The sequence below is a fragment of the Puntigrus tetrazona genome, chromosome 7 (assembly GCF_018831695.1).
Source record: "Puntigrus tetrazona isolate hp1 chromosome 7, ASM1883169v1, whole genome shotgun sequence".
Lineage (NCBI taxonomy): Eukaryota > Metazoa > Chordata > Actinopteri > Cypriniformes > Cyprinidae > Puntigrus > Puntigrus tetrazona.
Window position 1 is genome coordinate 14,792,074 of NC_056705.1, and position 21,060 is coordinate 14,813,133.

The 21,060-nt window shown below is 37.4% G+C and overlaps 2 protein-coding genes across 20 annotated transcripts in view; one reads left to right on the forward strand and one right to left on the reverse strand.

The window, feature by feature from the left end:
• The window catches only part of dysf (dysferlin, limb girdle muscular dystrophy 2B (autosomal recessive)), a 61,759-nt gene extending 58,894 nt beyond the window's left edge, over positions 1-2,865 (reverse strand). For 7 of the 13 annotated variants that reach the window (XM_043244012.1, XM_043244006.1, XM_043244007.1 and 4 more), the window contains exon 1: positions 51-454. In XM_043244012.1, coding sequence (XP_043099947.1) covers positions 51-144 — 94 coding nt within the window. In that variant the 5' untranslated portion in view covers positions 145-454. Of the gene's footprint in view, positions 1-50; positions 455-2,485 lie in introns of those variants that run through there. The other 6 variants (XM_043244014.1, XM_043244013.1, XM_043244010.1 and 3 more) reach the window with 2 other exon arrangements.
• A 1,618-nt stretch (positions 2,866-4,483) lies between these two features.
• On the forward strand, positions 4,484-11,134 carry LOC122349784 (E3 ubiquitin-protein ligase TRIM39-like). Of its 7 annotated transcripts, none has more exons than XM_043245946.1 (10): positions 4,790-5,622; positions 5,719-5,939; positions 6,022-7,315; positions 7,591-8,071; positions 8,198-8,293; positions 8,508-8,720; positions 8,813-8,966; positions 9,584-9,850; positions 10,126-10,158; positions 10,253-11,134. In XM_043245946.1, exons 4-10 carry the CDS (start codon positions 7,667-7,669, stop codon positions 10,792-10,794), a joined length of 1,710 nt encoding a protein of 569 aa, XP_043101881.1. In that variant the 5' UTR covers positions 4,790-5,622; positions 5,719-5,939; positions 6,022-7,315; positions 7,591-7,666; the 3' UTR covers positions 10,795-11,134. The 7 variants fall into 7 exon arrangements, with proteins under 7 accessions (XP_043101882.1, XP_043101883.1, XP_043101881.1 ...); XM_043245950.1 differs by having other exon boundaries at positions 6,022-7,286; XM_043245949.1 differs by having other exon boundaries at positions 6,022-6,188; positions 7,204-8,071.
• The last annotated feature ends 9,926 nt before the right edge of the window (positions 11,135-21,060 follow it).

Genomic DNA, 21,060 nt, shown 5'->3' on the forward strand with positions numbered 1-21,060 from the left:
TTCATGCTCTCAGCTGCATGGACACTCACGTTTTTGATGTCATCTCTTACCTCTGAAAGTGATGCTAGCAAGCGGGTCACTGTGCCTCTCCCCTTTTTCTACATTTCTCAGATTGGTCGCCCTCTGTAGCAAACACCTCAACATGCTGCCTCGATGCCCAAACTCTCCAACAAGAAACAGACCGAACTACCATCAGACCGCAAAAGAGAGACAGATCCCGACAGGACCTTCACAAAGGTTGCTCTGTAGATAAATGCGTCTTGTGATCTTTAGGTCCAAAGCTGAAGAAGAGTGTGACGTCCAGAATGGAATGTATCAGGGGGGTTGTATAAACCGACCACAATCAATTTCTGTTTGTGTCCCTGATAAGGTGTCCAAATTGATTAACGCGTTTCACAGCCTTCCCTTACACATGCCACACAGAGACTGTCATGTAGGGACTTACGGAGCCAAACTTCTAGTGTGGACCACACTTTCCTCTCCAGTGACCCAGCCCATAACTCTAGAGGAAATTTAAACATTTCCTGCAGCTTGCTCTTCTCTCTGCTCATCCATCTTTTTCAATAGTCTTTTTTATTAAAATATAAAACATGAATGAATATAAAATGTCTTAACATTGTTTAAAAACTTGTGTAATGCATTGGACTTTGTGAGAACAACATCTTAGCGTGAGCAAAATATATTTTGGAATTTAATAGCACCTATGGTTGCCTACATCAAAATCCACTCATTAACAAACTTACAAACAATAGTTATCATACGGAGTTATTTTATTATGTTAATATACTGTACTACAAGAGTCTTGGTTATCTCTGTGTAGGCTTGTTACTATTTCCAAGCAAGGAGCACCACCTACTGCTATGACTTGGTCAGATCTGTGAAGCGTGAACGCACATCTCGCCGACTTCTAGTTTGCTTTCAATTTGTGTTTTAAGAGCCTCCTAACCAGCCTGACACAGCAACTGTGGCTCAACCAATGGAATGAGTTTCTTTAGTTTGTCCATTAATGGCAGATAGTGGGAATGTTTTTATAAATAAGGCCAGTTTGCTGATGCTAGCCTGCACACTTCACCTTAGCGCTTGCTTCATCCAGACGTGGATTGAAATTAGATTTTTACTCTGCAGAGGTGGCACAGAAGTGCTTTAGAGGAGAAATTTAGGTGCCTCTGCACATAATGTTTAATGGTGTTCAGAGCTGGTATAAATCCATTTACAGAGCAATTACAATTTTATAAGGACCGAGGAGGGTCAGAGCAGGCAAAATTTAGTCAGGCTATTATCCACCATTGCAAATTTAAACTGAATTTCGGGCACTTGGCTGAATAAGATGTCTATATGAAGTGTTGACTTATACAACACTTAATAAAAACTTTAATATCTGAATATTTAAATGAAGTATTGTTATGTAAAGAAAAGTTGGTCAGTGTCCTTTTTGTGAGATCTTCCAAAACAACACAGAAACAAAAAAATCCAAGGCAGCCCAGTAAAACTCAAAAACAAGACTATTCTACGAGACTACTCTAAAATGCAGCACTGAATGTGTGTAATGGAAGGTAATGCTGTATTGTATTGATCTCATATCATAATTTACTGAAGCACTTTAACATAGCCATCTCTGCCCGCTGGTAAATGATTGCCTCATGACTACAGCAATGACAAGCCCTCCATTGAGCAAACAAACTGTATTCCCCAAGAAACACAGAGGCTTTTAACCCTGAGGGTGACAGAGCTCCTACGCATCTATTGGAGGGGAGAGACCAACAATAAACAAAATGAGGTCAACTTGGTCAACTTGAAAATATTAAAATAGCCGAGATCAGACATGCACTACAATTCAAAAGTTTGGGGTTGGTATGTTTTTTTTTAAATATAAAAAAAAGCCTTTTATGCTCATTTAGGCTGCATTTGTTTAAAATAGAGTAAAAACAATATTGTGAATGTAACATTACAATTTTAGATAATTGTTTTACATTTTAATATATTTATATAAATGTAATTTATTCCTGTGATGCATCTGGAGGTCTTAAATGTTTTATACATTATATTTAATATTTATTATACCTGGTTTCTCAGGCAGAAACCAACAACCAACAGCATGCATGGTTGACACAGGGGATCCCTTTTTACCCATCTCACATGAATTATGGGCCCCCAAAAGCTTTGAATGTAAAGCAAACAGGAGGCCCACATTCAACCAAACTGTGATGACATAGCATCTCTAAGAAACACAGAGCAGACCTGCAGCACTCTTTCACACACACACATATTCCAAGTGCAACAGGACACCCACAAATATACACAAGAGAGAGAGAGAGACTGCAACTGCTTTTCCAATAATAGCCCGCTTGATGGAATGCAGAAAGTAGGAAGACTGACAACAAGACAGTGAGAGAAGAGAATGAATGTGATTGTGGAGAAAAGAAAGCGGCATTCTAGCAAACTCTACAATATATTATACACTTACACACCCTGGTCTGGCCCATACCTTCATAATTGACGGTGCAGTAGGCATCGCTAATGTCCTCATCATGCGTCAGCACATTCTGGGCACACAGAATGAAAACACGCAGCATTGGTGTGCAGTGGTTATAGCAGGATCCGCAGCTAGTAACACTTCAAGTCACAAGACAGTAGTCCCAGACGGAGATGGACCACTGGGGGTGCGTCCGGATCCTAAATAAGTCCCAAAGAATCAGTCTGCTTTTCACCGCAAGAATAGAAAAAGAAAAGAAACAACAAGAAGAAGAGAGATAGATAGAGAGAAAGATAGAAAAGCTCTGCCACAGACTGTGCATAGGACAGCAGTCTGATGGGATAGCTGGTGTGGTTGCTGCTCTACTTCCTGGCAGCCTGCACACACACTCACACACAGCTGGCTCTAAAGCCCCTGACTCATATACATACTGCCCTTTCAATCACAGACTGCAGATCCTCTTAAAGGGACAGGAGACCTTTGGTCAGCACCTGTTATAGCAGCAGTGACTCACAAGTCTTGGGAAATTCACTCCTGCTGCTATCTATGTCTCTGGCAGAACAGTAAGTAGTTTTAAGTACCACTACCGTTGTACAACACTGTACAGATGTATGAAAATTGGAAAAAAGACTGGGATGAAAGACTCTTACCCATGATACTTCTAAGAATAATATTCAAACCCAACAGTGCTGTCAACCAATTAAATCACATTAAAAATCAAAAGTTTTGTTTACATAATGTGTGTGTGTGTGTACTGTGTATGTATATACGAATACAAACACATGCATGTATATATTTAAAGACACGTGTATATATACACATTTTCTCACCCTCAAGTAGTTCCAAATCTGTATAAATTTACTTCCATAGTAATTTTTTTCTACTGTGGATGTCATCGGTGACCCAAAATTGGTTACAAACTTTCTTCAAGATATTTTCCTTTGTGTTATAGCAGAACAATGAAATTTATACAGATTTTAAACTACTCAAGGGTGAGTAAATAATGACAGAATTTTCCTTTTTGGGTGAACTATTCCTATAAGAAAATGTGTTATGTTTATATATTAAAGATATTTATAAAAATATAAATGACTTGACTATACATATATACATGTACATAGATGTAAATATTTAAAAAAATATATATATATACACACATGCATGTGTGTGAATTTATATATACACATAATAAATATTCAGTGATTTTTGGATGTGATTAATCAAGATTATTCGTTTAACAGAACTAAAACCTAAAATAAACTCAAAATCATACTCATAATTTAGATAGTCTATGACTTTATTATGAATGTGTGGCTAAAACTTAAACAATTGAATATGAGTATGTTAACATTCCTCATCGAAACACAGATTGAACATTCATTTTTTTCAGGTTTTGCTTATAGTAAACTAGTAAGATTCTGCCATGATTATCGTCCTGCAACTATGGAACAGGAGGACACCTCATTTCAATGCAGATGGGACAGAGAAAAGCACATTTCTTGTATTGTTTTGTTATGATCTCATTACATCTGCAGATTTTGGTTCTAGATTAACATTGATTTCACATTAGAGCGTAAACAAAGAGGACAATTTCAGGTAAGACACCTTTAAAGAAATGAAACTTAAGCGAGGTGGGGAGATTTAACCTAAATAGTACAGTAACTGCTCCTGCATGCTGCATCTGTCATAAATGCCAGCAACGTATGTCTTTTTTTATCATTTCCTTTTGTTTGAATGTGCTTAGAATGAAATATATTTTAACACCTAACATCACAGACCACATAATGGTTGCCCTGAAAGACTGTGTAATTATGTTCACAAAATGACAACTATAACAATAAAAGAGGAGGAAAAAAAACGTCCAGTTTTAAACTATTCTCAGAAAGAGACAACCTTGGCCTTATTATTAGAATAACAAAACATGCGAAAGAAAAACGTGTGCTAGGAGTGTTATGCAATATTTTAAGATGAAGTGAAACTGAAACCTATTTTACCTCACAATAAGACCTGGTCTGACCTTCTCTGACTGTGTCTTTCTCACGAGCCAGAGGAAACACTAACAGACAGGTGAGATTTCATAGACTGCAAATGTAAGGCAATGTACTGTAAAGCAGTTAACTTAAGAATGATCCTTACATATAATATTATCTTAAATAGGACAGTTACAGAAATATACTATATAAACTACTGTTTGAACAATTTTATATTAAACAATACTCATATGATATTTCACATGTAAATAATGTACAGAGTGAGGAGCTACTTTTCTACGTTCATGTATATGGCAATTCACACAGGTATGTTTTACTCTGCAGCGGACAGGCTACAATAATCTGAAGCACTTAGAACATGAGTGTCGCAGTGATTCAGGATAAGAAATAAACACGCTTTTGAAGATGAATTTATGATGTACTTCCTCGTTATATACATTTTGCCAATTCTGAACACGGAATATAAGCCTAGTGCTGCTACTCAAGTTACTGGCCTTTATTTCTTGCTGACACTTCACTTTTGTGAACATCAGTTAATAATTACATTTTAGCTTTCCTTTACAAAACGATACAATTTCAGTGTGAATTTCAAGGTTTTATTCCCTTAAAAAACATTTGACTGTAGTTTTGAAAAACATGTAGACATTTAATTGGCAACATATGTAAACTACACTGAATTGGTGAAATCCAACAATCCCACTGCAAACACTATTTTAAATATTGTAAGAGAGCAGTTCTATGCATGTTTATGCATTTGCTTTAATAAAATAGTTTTCTGCCCTCAGATTCAACTGGAAAAAAAGGTTATGATCCCGGACAGATGTAATAAGATTACAGAGATTAAAAACTTGGAAAAAGTCTAACAAGGTGCCAGGGTGTCGTTTAGAGAGAAGGAGCGCTCGACGAGAATATAAAGTTAACGATTTTCATTATACACATATACAGAAATAAGTACCTCGGGCAGGTAGGCAGACAGGCAGATAAATTAAACCACAGTAAAACATAGACGAACTGAATAATAGAACTAAAACCACAGGAATTAAATACACAACGTAAATACTTAATAATCGAGACACAGCTGAACACGGTAAAACATTAACTAAAAGTAGGTCACACAGGGCACATGGCACACGACAAAAACAACAACACAGAGTCCAGGTGTGTTTCATTAATATTTTTTTCTTTTTAAATACAACTATCTGCTGTACAGTGGCGGAAAGAATTGATGCCTATTGTTCTTTTCAATAAAACTAGAGCACCAATGAGAGAAATAAAGCAATTAAAGTTGAGCTGTTCACTGATTTGATACGCTCAATTGAGAGTTGCTAGAGGTGATGGAGCAGAAGCAGAAAGCAGCAGAAACACAGGCTGAAGAGCTGATTAAAGAGCTTGAGCAGGAAATGACTGAGCTCAAGAGGAGAGACACTGAGCTGGAGCAGCCCTCACACGCTGAAGATCACCTGCACCTCCTACAGGTCAGTGTTTTTCGTACTGCTGATATCACAGGACAACCCTCCTGATTCTCAAGCATTTCTCTGCTCTCCTCTGCTACATCAGGTCTACTCATCTGTGTGCAGCCCCCCAGAAGTCAAGAGCTGGATGAACATCAACATTAACACCGATCTACTCACATTCACTCTCACTCAACACACACATTCTGGAAAAAGCCATTACTTGCCTCAAGGAAAACGTCAACAAGCAACTAAAAAATATCCATGATATTTGTAAGCATTAGAAGTGAATGTATATATGAAGCGTACATATCTAGGTAAAAATGGGCAGGTTTATTTAGAGCATTGTATACAAAACAGTGATATAAAAGGACAGTTCACTCAGAACAAAATCTCTTTCATTATATGCTGACCTTCACATTGCTCTAAAACTACATTAATTACTTAACACAACTATATTTTAAAGAAAATTGTTAAGCAGACAGTTGCTGGTAGTCATTGATATTCGTAGGCTTGGCATGCAAAATCCACTCGCCAATTCTCATTGGCCCTTTCTACTAAGCTCAGAGGTGATGTTTTTCAGTATATAAAAGTACTGAAGTACATTAAAAAGTACTACATAAAAGTAAATCGAGTTTAAATGTCAGTTCCTGTAGGGATGAAAGTAACACTTGTTACTTTTGTCCCGTCGCTAATGTATTGTTCGGCCTCTTGAAATAATGTTTTATAAAATAAAAAATATATTTAAAAAATATATTCCAAAATAAGTAGAAGAAAAAGTAGTTTTATATAGCAGGGGTGAAATTTGGGATAGTGGCTACAAGGTACACAGCTTAGTTTATGTTGGACTTTTTATTTCCTGTTAATCGGTAAGCCAATAGCATACAGTATATGCTTTTATGTAGAACAGGCAGCTTTCGCAACCAAGTGTAAAGACCTTTGAACATGCCAATTTCTCCAACCTGCAGCTATCCCTGAAAAAACATATACACAATGAACTCACAATCATTTTCCACTGACAATATGTCAGCAATCTACTGCTTCATTTACGAATAGTCTACCTTTAAAGCAAAAATATGGGCAATTTTATCCCGGCATTCTGTAACAGTTTGCCACAGTGATTTATAATAGCCTAGCAAACCTTTCCAAGAGTTTACATAACTTAGTTAAAGGTATATTGACATTTGAGCTAGTAGCCTATGAAGTAATGTTTACAGAGGATTTAGCCCACACCCTTAAAATAAAGTGAAAGTGAAACAACATCACCTCAACTATCTTTGCCGAACAGGTTCTACAGTCTTTGGCTTTGAAAACACAGACAATCAGTTGTGCTATTGTCTACTGAAAGTAAAAGACAACACTAATAGACAGGTGAGAGAAAAGCTTTTTCAATTGACAAGGTGAGTGCTACTACAGTGTCTATAATTGCATTTATGTTATGTGTTTGTAGATACACAAATTTTACTTAATTCATTTAAACTTCTGGACAGTATGCAATACAGTAACACATTATTAAATGATAAAATACAGTAAAAGCGAAAAGCTGAAATGAATTGGAAAAACCAATAGGAGAATGTATTTGAAAAGAAAACGATACCATTTAAAATGCAGCACACATCATATGACTTGCAAATCCATTTACAGCCTCGTGTTGTCACTTTTTCTTCACTAACAGCCTTGACGAGCCACTTCAGTGCGCACTGACCTAGTCGTCACTTCATGTACACGGCTTCTGTAGTGCCTGTACCGAAATGTTCCATCTTTTCAAGACAACTTTAGATCCACAAGAGAAAATAAATGCAGCTTCATTAGAGGTGACTGATCGCATGAAGACGCATGAAAGCCAAAACAGACCTAATGTTCTGTGTGACGCCTGCCATGGAAATCAAAAACTCAGCGCGGTAAAGTCATGCTTGCAATGTGTAACATCCTTCTGCGAGACTCACTTGGAAAATCACAAAACAGCAGCAAGGCTCATAAAGCACAAACTGATAAACCCAGTGGAAAACCTAGAAGATTATATCTGCGGGAAACATGAAAAACCACTGGAGTTTTTCTGCCGAGATGACCAGACTTTTCTCTGTCCCATCTGCATTGAAATAGGACACAAAGCTCACAATATTGTCCCTATAGAAGAAGAAAGTGGAGGCCGGAGGGTGAGAAATACATATTTGAAGAAATACATCTTAAGATATTAAAGCATATAAAATTTGTGTAACTATAATTAATCTACTAAACTGCCATAAAGAAGGATTAAGATTGGTCTGCTTTTTTGTCTTCAGACTCAGCTGGAAAAGACACAAGCAGAAGCCAAGATGATGATCCAGGACAGAACAAAGAAAATCGAGGAGATAAAAAGCTCTGTAAAAACCAGCAAGGTGCACTTTCAGTCATTCAAAACCATAAAAATTATGGGCAATCAAAATTATTCAGCCCCTGACCTTATGACAGCAATTTAACAACTTGCAAATTGTGCCTGATTGTAATTCATGTCTAAAAAAGGGAGAGACATCATGACGGTGGTTGTCTTTACTCGCCTCATGGAGTTGGTGGGGATAATGCTATCTTAACTCTAATGCTTTTCCTAACCAGAACAACAGCGTTAAAATTCTCACTGCTTTGATCCACTGCATCGAGAGATGTCAGTCTGAGCTGCTGGAGATGATGGAACAAGGGCAGAAAACAGAAGAGAAGCAGGCCGAAGAACTTACTAAAGAGCTGGAGCAGGAAATCACTGAACTAGAGAGGAGACGCTCTGAGCTGAAGCAGCTCTCGCACACTGAAGATCACCTGCACCTCCTACAGGTCAGTGCCCCTTGCATAGCAATATCTCTTTGAATTCTTCATTAAGACCAAACTGCATGTTAAGGGACGTCCTCTGTCTTGCAATACTGCAGACTTGCTCGTCTGTGATAAGCCTTCCACAATTCAAGTCCTGGACCAGCAACATTACTGATATGAACACAGATCTGAACACAGAAACCTTGGACAAAGCTCTCCAGAGCCTTCAGGAAAACATCAAAACGGAACTGAAGAAGTTCTTTGAAATAAGTAAGCATTAAGAAATGATTAATGAAGGATTGTACATAAAAATGTATATAAAAGTATAAAGTTGATTTGACTGCCTGTTGCAGGGGCGCAATATCTGTCATAGTCTTTTCAATGACTATTGGGATACTATTATTAATATACAAATGTTATTTATAAAACAAAAATATGTAATAACAAAAGCCATTCTAAAAGTTGCTAAGCAATTCTGTCAAAAGTTCAAAGGCGGTGCTCTGATACAGTTCAAAGTTAAAAATATACATTTCTAAAATTGCCAAAACTATTCATTTTGGAACATAAAATAGATCAATAAGAATTAAGATTGCAAATTAGATATGCCCAGAAAAAATAGCCGAGTTAAAGCTCCTCTTGGTAGTTTCATGAGCAATAAAACAGCCGCTGACACCCTGGAGCATCTCACATCTCCAAAAATATCAAAGCTAATTTTCAAATAGGCATTATTTAACAATAAACGGCATATGAAGTCTGAACAACATTCTTGCTTAAAAAAATATATATTCCATGACACAACAAAAATCGTATTCGTAAAGGTATAGTCAGGGTATATACAGTGTATTTCTACTATAGGGCATGTTTTTAAATCTCGTTTTCTTTCATAGCCCACTGTCCACACAAACCTTCAGTTGTTCAAGAGTCTCCTGCATCAGATTCTGTTCCCTCTCAGGCTCCACTGGTGTCTGAAAGTTCCTCAGTAGAGGAGAACAAAGGTGATTCTGCTACCTTGAGCCAAAAGCTGGGCACTCGGACAGAAGTTTCAAATGCTACAACAAGCAATGTTCAGACAGAAGACACAATCTGCTTCAAGAAGAGCAGCACCTCATCACCAAAAACAGTGAAAAAGATGAATAAAAAAGGCTTCGGCACAGGTAAGACAGACATCCAACCGAGAATGGCACTATTTTGTATTATTTATCCACACCTTTGACATAAATTGTCCTCCAAATTAATGTAACTCTACATTTTGTAAATGAATGTCAGGCACAAAGAGAGATACTGATAAATTCAAAACAATTTAACCAATTTCTTTTAAAACAACTGAACAAATCTCTCCTGTTCTATGTGCATGTGTCTTTTGCTGGGAAGCGGCTTAGTTTTTAAGGTTACTAGCAGTGTATACTAACACTAAATATTTCTCCATCAGCAGATCTGAGTACGATACAGAAACTTTATACAGGTAACTTTCACATTATTACGATTTTCTTTTAGAAGGAGCCTTAAAATGGGCTGCTCGTATTGTATCTGTCACTGTACGTGTGCTTCTTTTACAGTGGATGTGATTTTAGATCCTAACACAGCTCATCCTAAACTCATCCTGTCTAAGGACGGAAAACAAGTGAAACATTGCGGATCCTGGAGAGATGTTCCCAATAACCCTGAGAGATTTGACTCCTCTGCCTGTGTCCTGGGAAAGGATGGGTTTTCCTGTGGGAAATTTTATTACGAGGTTGAAGTCGGTGACAAAATTGAATGGGATTTAGGCGTCGCTAAAGAGTCCATTAAGAGAAAAGGGAAAGTGACAGTGTGCCCAGAGAATGGCTTTTGGTGTGTTTGGCTAAGAAATGGGAGTGAATACGTGGCCAATGAATCTCGTCCTGTTCCTCTTTCTCTGAAACACAAGCCGCAAAAGGTGGGGGTGTTCGTGGATTACGAGGAGGGTCTGGTCAACTTCTATAATGTTGGGACCAAGACTTTTATCTACTCTTTCGCTGGTCAGTCTTTCACAGAGAAAATCTATCCATTTTTCAGCCCTTGTAGCAAAAGAAGAGATGAGAACACAAAGCCTCTGATTATATCTACTGCTGCAATGTAATTATTAAACAATCAATATTCCTTTTAAAACTATTAACGCAACAAATAAATGCCAGGGCTTACACTTCGCACAACATTTGTTTGCTCGGGAAGATTTGAATGTTGTATGAATTAGGCTCACTAGGTACTTGTTGTGGACACATGATAACTATTAGTTGCATGTTGCACTTTTACACTTTTTATGAAATATTGCACTATTCTAATAAGGTAATTGCTGTGGTATAGTTACTTTTACTTTATTTTTTTTATCTTTGGAAAAACGTGACTGCGAAACGAATAAATATAAAGGTGGTGGATGCTTTGGTTCTATCGCTTAGAGCAGGGCATCCTTCATGACGGAATTTCAGGGTGTTTGTGAACTGATTAAAAAATAATAATGAATAAAATTATTAAAAATAATATTTTCTTTGAACACGTAGTACATGTTAGTAGATAACGAGTTAAGTCTTATGTTGCTTTTAAGTCACCCAACCAGTATTTTTTATTTGTTTAAATTATATCTTTTTTATTTGTTTAAACGATTTCAATGTGGGTTTGAGTACTTTTTAAACATTTTTATATGTAGGCTACCATGATAATATTGATAACTGTCATCATTTTGATCACTATAATAAATTATTAAGTAAACATGCAAATGGGCGATTAAATGATCGAAATATTTACTTTAAATCTCAGGGTTTAGCTGCTTCAAGTAAATTATTTAGACAAAAACGTCTGAAACCACTAGTAAACTAGTTAACAGTACAAAAACACTATCCCACTCATCTGGCACACAAACAGCGAAATAGCTTCATTTGTTGCATTTAAATAGAGCGAAGCACACAGTATACTATATGATTAAATAACAGTGTCAAAAAAATACAGTTTTTTTATTATTATTTAAACGCCATTCGCCAACTCCAGTCGTTGCAATCAATGTGTTTTCACAAGTAGATTTTCTGGGAAAAATCAAAAAGTGTAGTAGGCCTATTACAAATCTGAGCGTCGCGGATCCTCATGTACTTGAGGAGGTGGTTCAGAAAGAAATGAATCCACAAACTGCAGAATATTAATAATAAGTCAGTGGGCGAGCAATGGATTCCCTCAGTTTGTTGTAAAGGGTAGTTATCTGTATATTTGTGGTAAGTAACCATAACCTTACCTCGGCTAGGTAGTCTTCATTGGATTTCGATATTTATTTATTTTTTTTGCACATTCATCATCTGTCGCTAGTAAAATGGATTAGTATAACGCCTCTTAAACGCCATGGTGTCTGGCACGTGACCTGCGGAAGAAAAGTAGATCCGAGATGTATTAATTTATTAATAAATACAATTGTGTTTCACAAACAGGCCACTAGGTGGTGCACTATTACTGCGTTAACTCTGATAATCGCTATTAAAAAACTGCCTTGAATAAATACATAAATTATTTAATTACAATACAATAAAAATTAAAAGCAAAAAAAGACCTTTCTTGCAATTCTGAGGACGTCAGAACAACCACTTTGACTCATTAATGAAATATTTTTAGCAGATTAACAATATTGTGTGTCTTTCATATTGCTATAAACAGTGGTCATGAAAAGGCGCAAGAAATAACATACATTTTCTATACATTCTTGGAGTTTCTAGTAGACTCAAACTGTTTGTGTCATTATTAAAGAATGTAAAAAAAGTCATTAACAGCAATTCTTGAATTCCACAAATACAGTAACACTATTAATTCCTCAGAAACAGCCCTGTTTCATTCCTCTCGACACCTTGTACAATATCCCATCACACCCCGCCCTCTTCTTTTTCTGCTCTTCCCTCCCTCCCTGTCCCCAGCTCTTTTCCTTCCCTTTTCCTGAGCTGAATGAATGGAAGGTCCCCCGCAGCACAATGGAAGCTGGTCTCGTAGGAATGCCAGAAATGTCTGGAGTCAGCAGGAGACTGGTGGCCATGGGCAACACGCCCCCCATGACATCACAGACGCTTCATTCCTGCCCGCCTCCTGACTCCTCTCCACTTCTCTCCCCCATCCCTCCGTTTTTCCAAAGTAAAGCGGGACATTTGAGGACTGAAACAAAGGTGCTTCGTTACGATTGTTTGCAATGGATTTAGTTCTTGGGGCTGTGCGTGTGTTTAGAAAGCAGTGTGTAACATTCGCTTAATGTATATTTTACACTGTTTTGTTTTAGCATCCAGCTCGATAAAGCCAACAGCCTCTTCTCTAAACACCGAATCTGGTTCTAGGTCAAATTTCCACACAGTCCTCTATGAAACACTAACCCGGGCCTGGAGTTCAATCCTGTACTTTCATACGCCTCAAGGAATGGATCCCTGGTCTGGTCGTCACATGGAGGACTCTCCATAAATGGAAAAGCACAGCAACAATCTACACCGTTTGATTCATGTGATATTGGATTTCTCTCTTAGCTTCGCACGGATCCTTCTTTCCCATTCTTCTTCTCTGTTTCCCCCACTCTGCCTCTCTCTTTCTGTCTCACTCTCTCTATTCCTTCTTCCCTCATTCTTTCTGGCAGGCATTCAATTTCACACTTGGGGGAGCAGAATGAGGGGAAGGTCAGGGCTGTGTCAACAGAGGCCAGCATTTTTTTTTTTTTTTTTTTTTTTTCATTTTCTTTTTTTCTGCTGATACAGGGAGAATGAAGGCAGAAAGAGAGACCTAAGTGTCCCTTTTCTTCTCTCCTTCGCACATACACCTTCTTCTCTCTGCTCTCTCACACAGACACTGATTCCTTCCCTCGGGTTTTCTCACTGCAGTTGTCTTGTCTAGCCGAGCAACAAGAGTTACTAGTGAAAATGACCTTTCATTTATAACACGTCTCAAGGAGGAATACCACAGAAAAACTGGCACGCAGGTTAACCATTTTGCCCATTTATTGACTTTTACACAAGACTACTAAAACCAAATTGATATCGGCACTACCTGCTTGCGTTTCAGTGGATCCCCTAAGGAGACGAGTGATAAATACGAGGCGCAAGAAAAAAATGTATTCCCTAAATAAAGTATTGAAATATTGAAGTTTCTATACACCTAATTTCAACCACATCTTTAGTTTTTTTTAGCAAGAATGCAATATATATATATATATATATATATATATATATATATATATATATATATATATATATATATATATATATATATATATATAAGTCATATATCATATAATGTCATTTAAAAAAACAACATTTGTTTCCATTTTCCATTTTGCATTCATACTTTTACTCTTTCCCATGCTTTTCCATAGTTTTTCTATGTAAACATGCACTACATAGATGCCTTTGACCAAGTTAAAAGAAATTCAGCATTTAAAAAAAATTGCAACACCAGACCTTGCAGGGTTTTTTTCCTCCCTAATGCAAAAAAAGCATGCTTTGTGAATGGCCCCTAATTCTCAACAACCTGTTTGTCATTCTCTGCTGTGCAATTCCCAAACTAATCAGTTGATTCCTTTTAGCGAATCAAAAACAACCAGTTCAGTTACCGCTTATTTATTTTTAAAATTTTATTAAGTTTAGTATACCATTACATTGCATCGTATTTCCGATCCAACCAATTCCCAATAACATATTTTTCCTTGTTAAATATCACGTTACAAAATGACAACGGGGTCGGGTAACCTCACGTCTACTTAAAATGAGTTAACGCACAATTCAGACATATTAACTGATGTATGTATGTGTTTGCGTGCACTAGCGCATGTACATGAGCAAAGTTCACGCTGTGATTTCGGACACACCCAACCGACTGACTCACATTGGCTAATGAGTGCAAAAGCAAACAAGGTGAGGCAGTTCAACAGATTTAGTTACATGTCTCATTCTACCATACAGTGTCTTTCCTCTCTTTCTCACTCTCTCTGTCTCTCTAATTACTCAGTAGTTGGCAGTGAGTTTTTTAATGTGGCAGTGCCAGCTTTGCCAGCAGGGCACAAAGGATTTACTGACCTATTGCTAACACTGGGAGCTTCCTCTAGTAAGCTCATAAAACACTGCACACACTTACACTTAAAATCACACCACGCAACCCAGTCCAAGCATATGAAAAACTTTATTTGCGTGCATTTTAGAACATTATAGAGGTCTAAAAAATGTTATATTGTAGATATGATGTACTTGGGTATTGCTGACCGTGCTTGCTTGGTTTATATTGTGCCGCTGGATTTTTATTTATTTATTTTAAAAAAAAACCTTTTTTCGCAATTGACACCAATTAAGAGTAATCCTAATCAATGACAGTTATCTGAAACCTATTAATTCAAATATAGTTCAAACTAAGCATATTTTCTCTGCAGGGTGGTGCTATTATTGCTGAAAGGCGGCTGTTAAATTTTCTTTCAAACGTCTTGTCAGCAATTTTAGGTCTTTTGATAATTATAACAACTCCCTCTCTCCAAACACGACAACAAAAACACATCTTTCAAAGATATCGCAGCAAATCTAAATGCACAAATTGATTCACGCGCAAAGAGTGCTTCTAATTGGCAGAAACATTGTGACTTCTTATTGTAAATGTTACCTATGATGCTTTGTTAAATTTGAAATATAGAAAAAAAATGTTCAGAAAGCCTTCAGAGAAACAACAGAGGAGACAGATAGAGAGTTGAAAAACCATGTGTTGCAAGTCAGAAAAGTCATTAGTTATTAAGTCAGTTAAAAAAAAAAAAAAAAAAAAAACTCCAGACCTACCAAGCTGCCAAGAGATTAAGCAGGCTATATTACAGGTGACTTGTCAAATAAAACAAAGAACAGGTGCAAACAAAGAACAGAAACCATGACAACACAAATAACATTACACAGACAAGGACCTCTGGTGGTGGACTTGGAAGGTGTGCTAATGGCCCTCCTACAAAATACTGATGTCAGTAGGATTTTTTTTTTTTTTTTTTTTTTTAAAGTGAAAGCAATCCTTTACAACGTTACTAAAGATTTCATATAAGCAGTTCCTAAACAACAACTTTGCATATTAAAATGATTTCAGGATCATGTGACAGTGAAGTTTTTGTTGTTTCGCCAAAATAGGAATAAACTACATTTCAAATACAAAGCAGAAAAGTTATTTTAAATAGCGATATTATTTCATCATATAACTGTTTGCACTGTATTTTGATCAAATAAATGCAGCGCTTGTGAACATAAAGGACTTCTTTCAAAAACATAAAACAAACAAACAAAATTTTACCAACCACAGTTTTTTTACAGCCATAGCTTCTACTGAGGATTTCTCGGATCCCTAGGAAGCACCAGTGACAAAACGCATAAAAACACATATTGAGTTTTATGAATTATTTTGTGACTGCTATATTTGGAACAACTCTAGTGAGATTCATAGAGTGAGAAACTACTATCAGACCAAAAATTAAGTTTTGTTCCAAGCTCCGGAAGGGTGTTGTTAACATAAACTGGGATTTATATGTATTTGGTTCAGTCGGTGTAGGACAGCATAATAATCTTTTACATTTACAGCTCTTTCTTTTATTTTTGGTACTGTTTAATGTTTGAGCAGATGGGGAAATGGCACACTGTTCAACAGATATAGTGAAAAACATACTGACATGCTATGTGTGCCTTAGTAGCATAAAGCATGCAAGCATTTATATGTATATTGCAATAAAGCTGAACATAAAAAAGAGAAATAAAAGAAAGAAAAGATCTAAGGTGAACTTTTACATACCACGGTGCATTTATTTTAGTTCAAGAGCTGCCTCGTAGCAGGGGGTCTTTATAATAGCTAATCTCTCTTTGGTTTAAGAGAAAAGTTCTACGTTGTGTGTGTGTGTGTGTGTGTGTGTCTGAGTGTGTGTTTGGGGAAGATGGAAATTACAATTCAATAATGGGAGGCCTAAGAGTTGAGCTGAATGCAGTGGCAGACTGGTGGCTTGGAAAGTTCAGTTCTTGTTCTTTTGTCAGTTCTTTTGGTTTTGTGCTAATGATGGTTTTAGGGGGTGTTCTACCCTGCTGTTCAAAGAACAAAACTGAGAGAGCAGGAGAGAGAGAGAAAGAGAGAGAGAGAGAGCTGACCTTGGCGAGTGAGAGGAGAGGTGGGTAAATAGATTGTATTGAGGTTACCTTGACAACTGGCTATGCTGATTTTGGCCATCTCTGGGCCTATGGGAAAAGGAAAGAGGGGGAAACACGGAGAGAGAGAGAGAGAGAGAGAGAGAGAGAGAGAGAGAGAGAGACGGTGAGGAGTCAGTTATTTTATGTGTGTGTTTGTATGTGAGAGAGAGAGAGAGAGAGAGAGAGAGAGAGAGACAGAGAGAGAGACAGACAGAGACAGAGAGAAACAGAGACAGAGAGAGAGAGAGAGAGAGAGAGAGAGACAGACAGACAGAGACAGAGAGAGAGAGAGGCTGCCAGGCATGGACTTCGAATTAATCATTAACACAATGTTCCCGAAAGTTCCTGCCAAACTAATACGGAAGATATTCATGATGCACTTTTTAAATTCTCTCTCTTTCTTACATGACTCTCTTCCTCGTTTCTTTTTCCTGATCCTGATAATTCTAGTGGAATTTACTTGCTATTCTTTTCCTAATATACTGAGAGAAATGGAAGCAACGACTTTGGCCAAGCGATAATGATTTATCCCATGGCACGTACATAAAAATGCGCGCACATTCGTTTTTCCGTCATGGTGGGGTTTTCCATTGACTTTTGTTATTTTAATACTGAGCTAATGATATTTTATAGGATTTAATCCTGAACTTGACCCAACCTCACACAAACCTTTCTGCATTTAAACTGTATTATTAAGACTTTAGTGTGTTTATTAAGCTATTTACCCTTGGCTGGTCACCATAATGTGGGTAATTTCTGTTTAAACATCCATTGGCAGCAAGATTTTTGAGAAAATTAATACTTTTATTGAGCATTGCTAGCAATAAGAAATGTTTGCTTAGCACCAAATTAGCACATTACAATGATTTCTGAAGAATCAAGTGACACATAAGGCTACTGAAATTTCAAATTCATCACAGGAATAAATTATATTTTGAAATATACTAAAACAAAAATAGTTTCAGTTGTAATGATATTTTAATGATATATTTTAGATCATATAAATGCAGCCTTGTGACTTCTTTTAAACACATTCTAATATTAGTGTTCTCTAATTTAGTCATTACAAATTATATTTAAAATATTTACAAATATATTTTAATTAACATTTTAATTAATTAATAAACCTTTTTTTTTTTTTTTTTTTTTTTTTTTATATAATGCTACTTAATGCTTACCTATAGGTACAATATTTTGTACTCTGTGCAAAATTACCATGGTGCCATGTTCTTAAAACTATATAGTATTACCGTGATTCTTTTCGGTACGCTGTGCTTCAGAGGCTCTGCGGTGCTTGTCCGCGTTCATGCGCGTTATGTGTGACTGCGCTAAAGTGTTACTCGGGCCCTCTAAGACTCCACTCAGCAATCATCAGCTTAATTGAATTCGCAAGGCATCGAACGGAGAAAATGTAACCAGCATTTTGCCTGTATCAGCTGTCCAGATGATGAATGAGACAGAAAGAAAGAGTCAGCCTATGTGTGTACACCGTACACTGTACATCCACTCCACACGTACTGCGCGTGTAGAGGAAAGACGAAGAAATTAAGGGTGGAAAAAAATCCTAGAGAACTCCCTAACATGTAAACCAGCGAGGCCTTAACCTTCGTGTCAGCCGAACTGGAATGAGTGACATCACTGCATAAACACAAAGTCGATAGAAGGAGCATTCTTGTTTAGACTACTCATGTTGAGCAGCGCCTTCTCTCTCTCTCTCTCTCTCTCTCTCTCCCTCTGGCTGTGTACGACATTGTGATAGCCTTAGTATGTATGAGTTGGAACGCTCAACAATGCAGTTGGACACAGGGAGAAAAAAGGGGGTGGGTTGGAGGGTGAAGAAGAGGTTTAGCACATTTGTAACCTGATGCGTATGAAGGAGTTGCAGGGAGTGTCTGAATGCTTGAGATTGCTATCACTGTGGGATTGCGCTTTTTGTGTATGTTTGTGTGCGCGCCTGACCGTATGCACTGCCGCGAATGTTGCGGTGTTGTATCTGAACTACAAACACAGAACGACGATAAAGACGGGCATGTGCAATCGAAACTGTTTTGAACTGATATCGAACCCTCACGCTCTAGGGGCCATATCTTCCCAATGCTTGTCAAAACATGAAAAGTGATTAACTTTGTATTGTAAGCTTGTATTTGAATGAGGAAGGTGGGGGGGCTCCTCTCTGTGTGCGCATTGTGTGTGAAAGAGCTTGGGAGAGGGGGTGCCTCTGTGTGTGTGTGTGTGTGTGTGTGTGTGTGTGTGTGTGTGTGTGTGTGTGTGTGTGTGTGTGTGTGTGTAACCTAAACTCTCCTGACTCCAGGTGCAAGTAGAGGATTAGAGCACTCTTTCTCTCTTTCTGTTTGTTTCCAGCATTGATACCAGACTGTTTAGTAGGTTGCATGTAAATATGTTTACCTATCTGACTCTGTTTGAATAAGAGTTGGTGCAAAGACTGATTAAGGATTTTTATTTTTTTACTTTCTTAACAATTCTTCACTTTTGAGCAAAGAAAAGCCCGTTGGAATAGTGACGGGCACTTTATCTGAGTTTAGTGATCAGCTCTCAGCCATTATGAGATGTGTGGTTCATAATCATAATGATGATGTAGATATCCAAATAAGCAAAAAAACAATGTCTTAATGGGAGGGAAGCCATTATTGAATTGCTTTTCCCATTAGCCTGTTAGGAAACAAAGTTGTGTTTGCAAAATAGCAAGTTGATACGATGTTCACTTTAATGCACAAAAACTGATTTTTTTCCACATTTGTGTGTATTATATCTTTGAAAGATACTTAAACCAGCTTTCCATGGGGAAAACTGTATAATACACTTGTTTTTAGCTTTTAATTTTGTATTTGGGTTTATCATTCATGAAATTACCAAGAGTCGGCCCAAGGGCCCCGTGGCCACCAGAGGGCCATCAAGAATAGCCTACATGAAATTTTATTGTATTCAATTCGTGATATATTTAGTCGATGGGCAATGGTAATTATACGAAAGCGCAATATTAAATAATCTGTACGAATCATTTTATTTTATTTCCATGTCGTTCGGCGTCCTGTCTTTCTCTGAGCCAAAGCGCGGTTCGTCAAAGGGTTAAATTGATCGCGATTTTTTCCCCGTTCTCGTTACTTCCGTTGAACTCTCGGTAGCGACAGAACTTGCGAACACGGTTGCTTTTCGGAAGCGCCCCGATCAGATTAGCTCTCGGCTAATTAGCATAGATTTTCGTTTTAACGAACTTCATATTTGAACGTCAAGACCTCAGCAAATAGACATTTTAATATAACATTTTACAAGGTTTTTGTCTTTAGCGTAAAAGTAACTTTCCTTTGTATGTAATTTTGAAATAAAATATAAGCTTTTGTTTCACAAACTGATTACCGTTTGACATTATTTACCTCAGCCTCCCTTGCGGGTGCTATTATATTCCAATATCATTATAACTAATAAGTTAGCTAGATACAGAGCAAGGATTGCTATTTTAGATGCTCTCTGCTGTATACATTTATTAGAAAAGCATATATCTTGTAATAAAATTACGACTCTGATTAATATTTGCGTTCTGTAAATGCATTGTCTGCTGGTTAATTTAGATACTTTTCAGTAAACCACATTAAGTATGCCATTACCTTAAGACTAGTAAAGTGTACACCTGACCACACTTGTAAGTTTACAACTGTTGCAATAAAAAATCACAGAAGAGAAAAACACGCCAGGCAAACAATAGTATGATGTAAGCAACGCTACAACAAACAAAACACGTGTTAAATGTGTGTAAATAACCAAGCTTTGACAATAAGCAGTTATATCTGCGGCATTTACCATAAAATAGCATAAACTGGATGCATGGCATCAGCAACAAAAACAAGTTAAGCTTAAAGACCATCACTGCGACATGTAATTTTATAACTGTGTTTTGCGTGTGCCGTTAAAGGCACTTTTTACGAGTAAACTGCTCAGTGACTCATTCACAACGCACAAAAAGACCCTCGCTGCAGCCTGCCGAAAACGGATTGAAACGATTCGAGTAACAGGGATGAAGCAAAATCCCCAGCATTGCCGCGAAAAGCCCATACGCGTGTAAACTAGAGCGCGGAGACGTAATGTCCCTTTAAGCGCAGACGGCGAGCGGAACATCTGCGTCTCCTCCTCCGTGACACCGCGCAGAGGAGCGTCCTATGGACGGCCTGACTCCGCCCACCAGTCAGGAAGATACAGAGCTC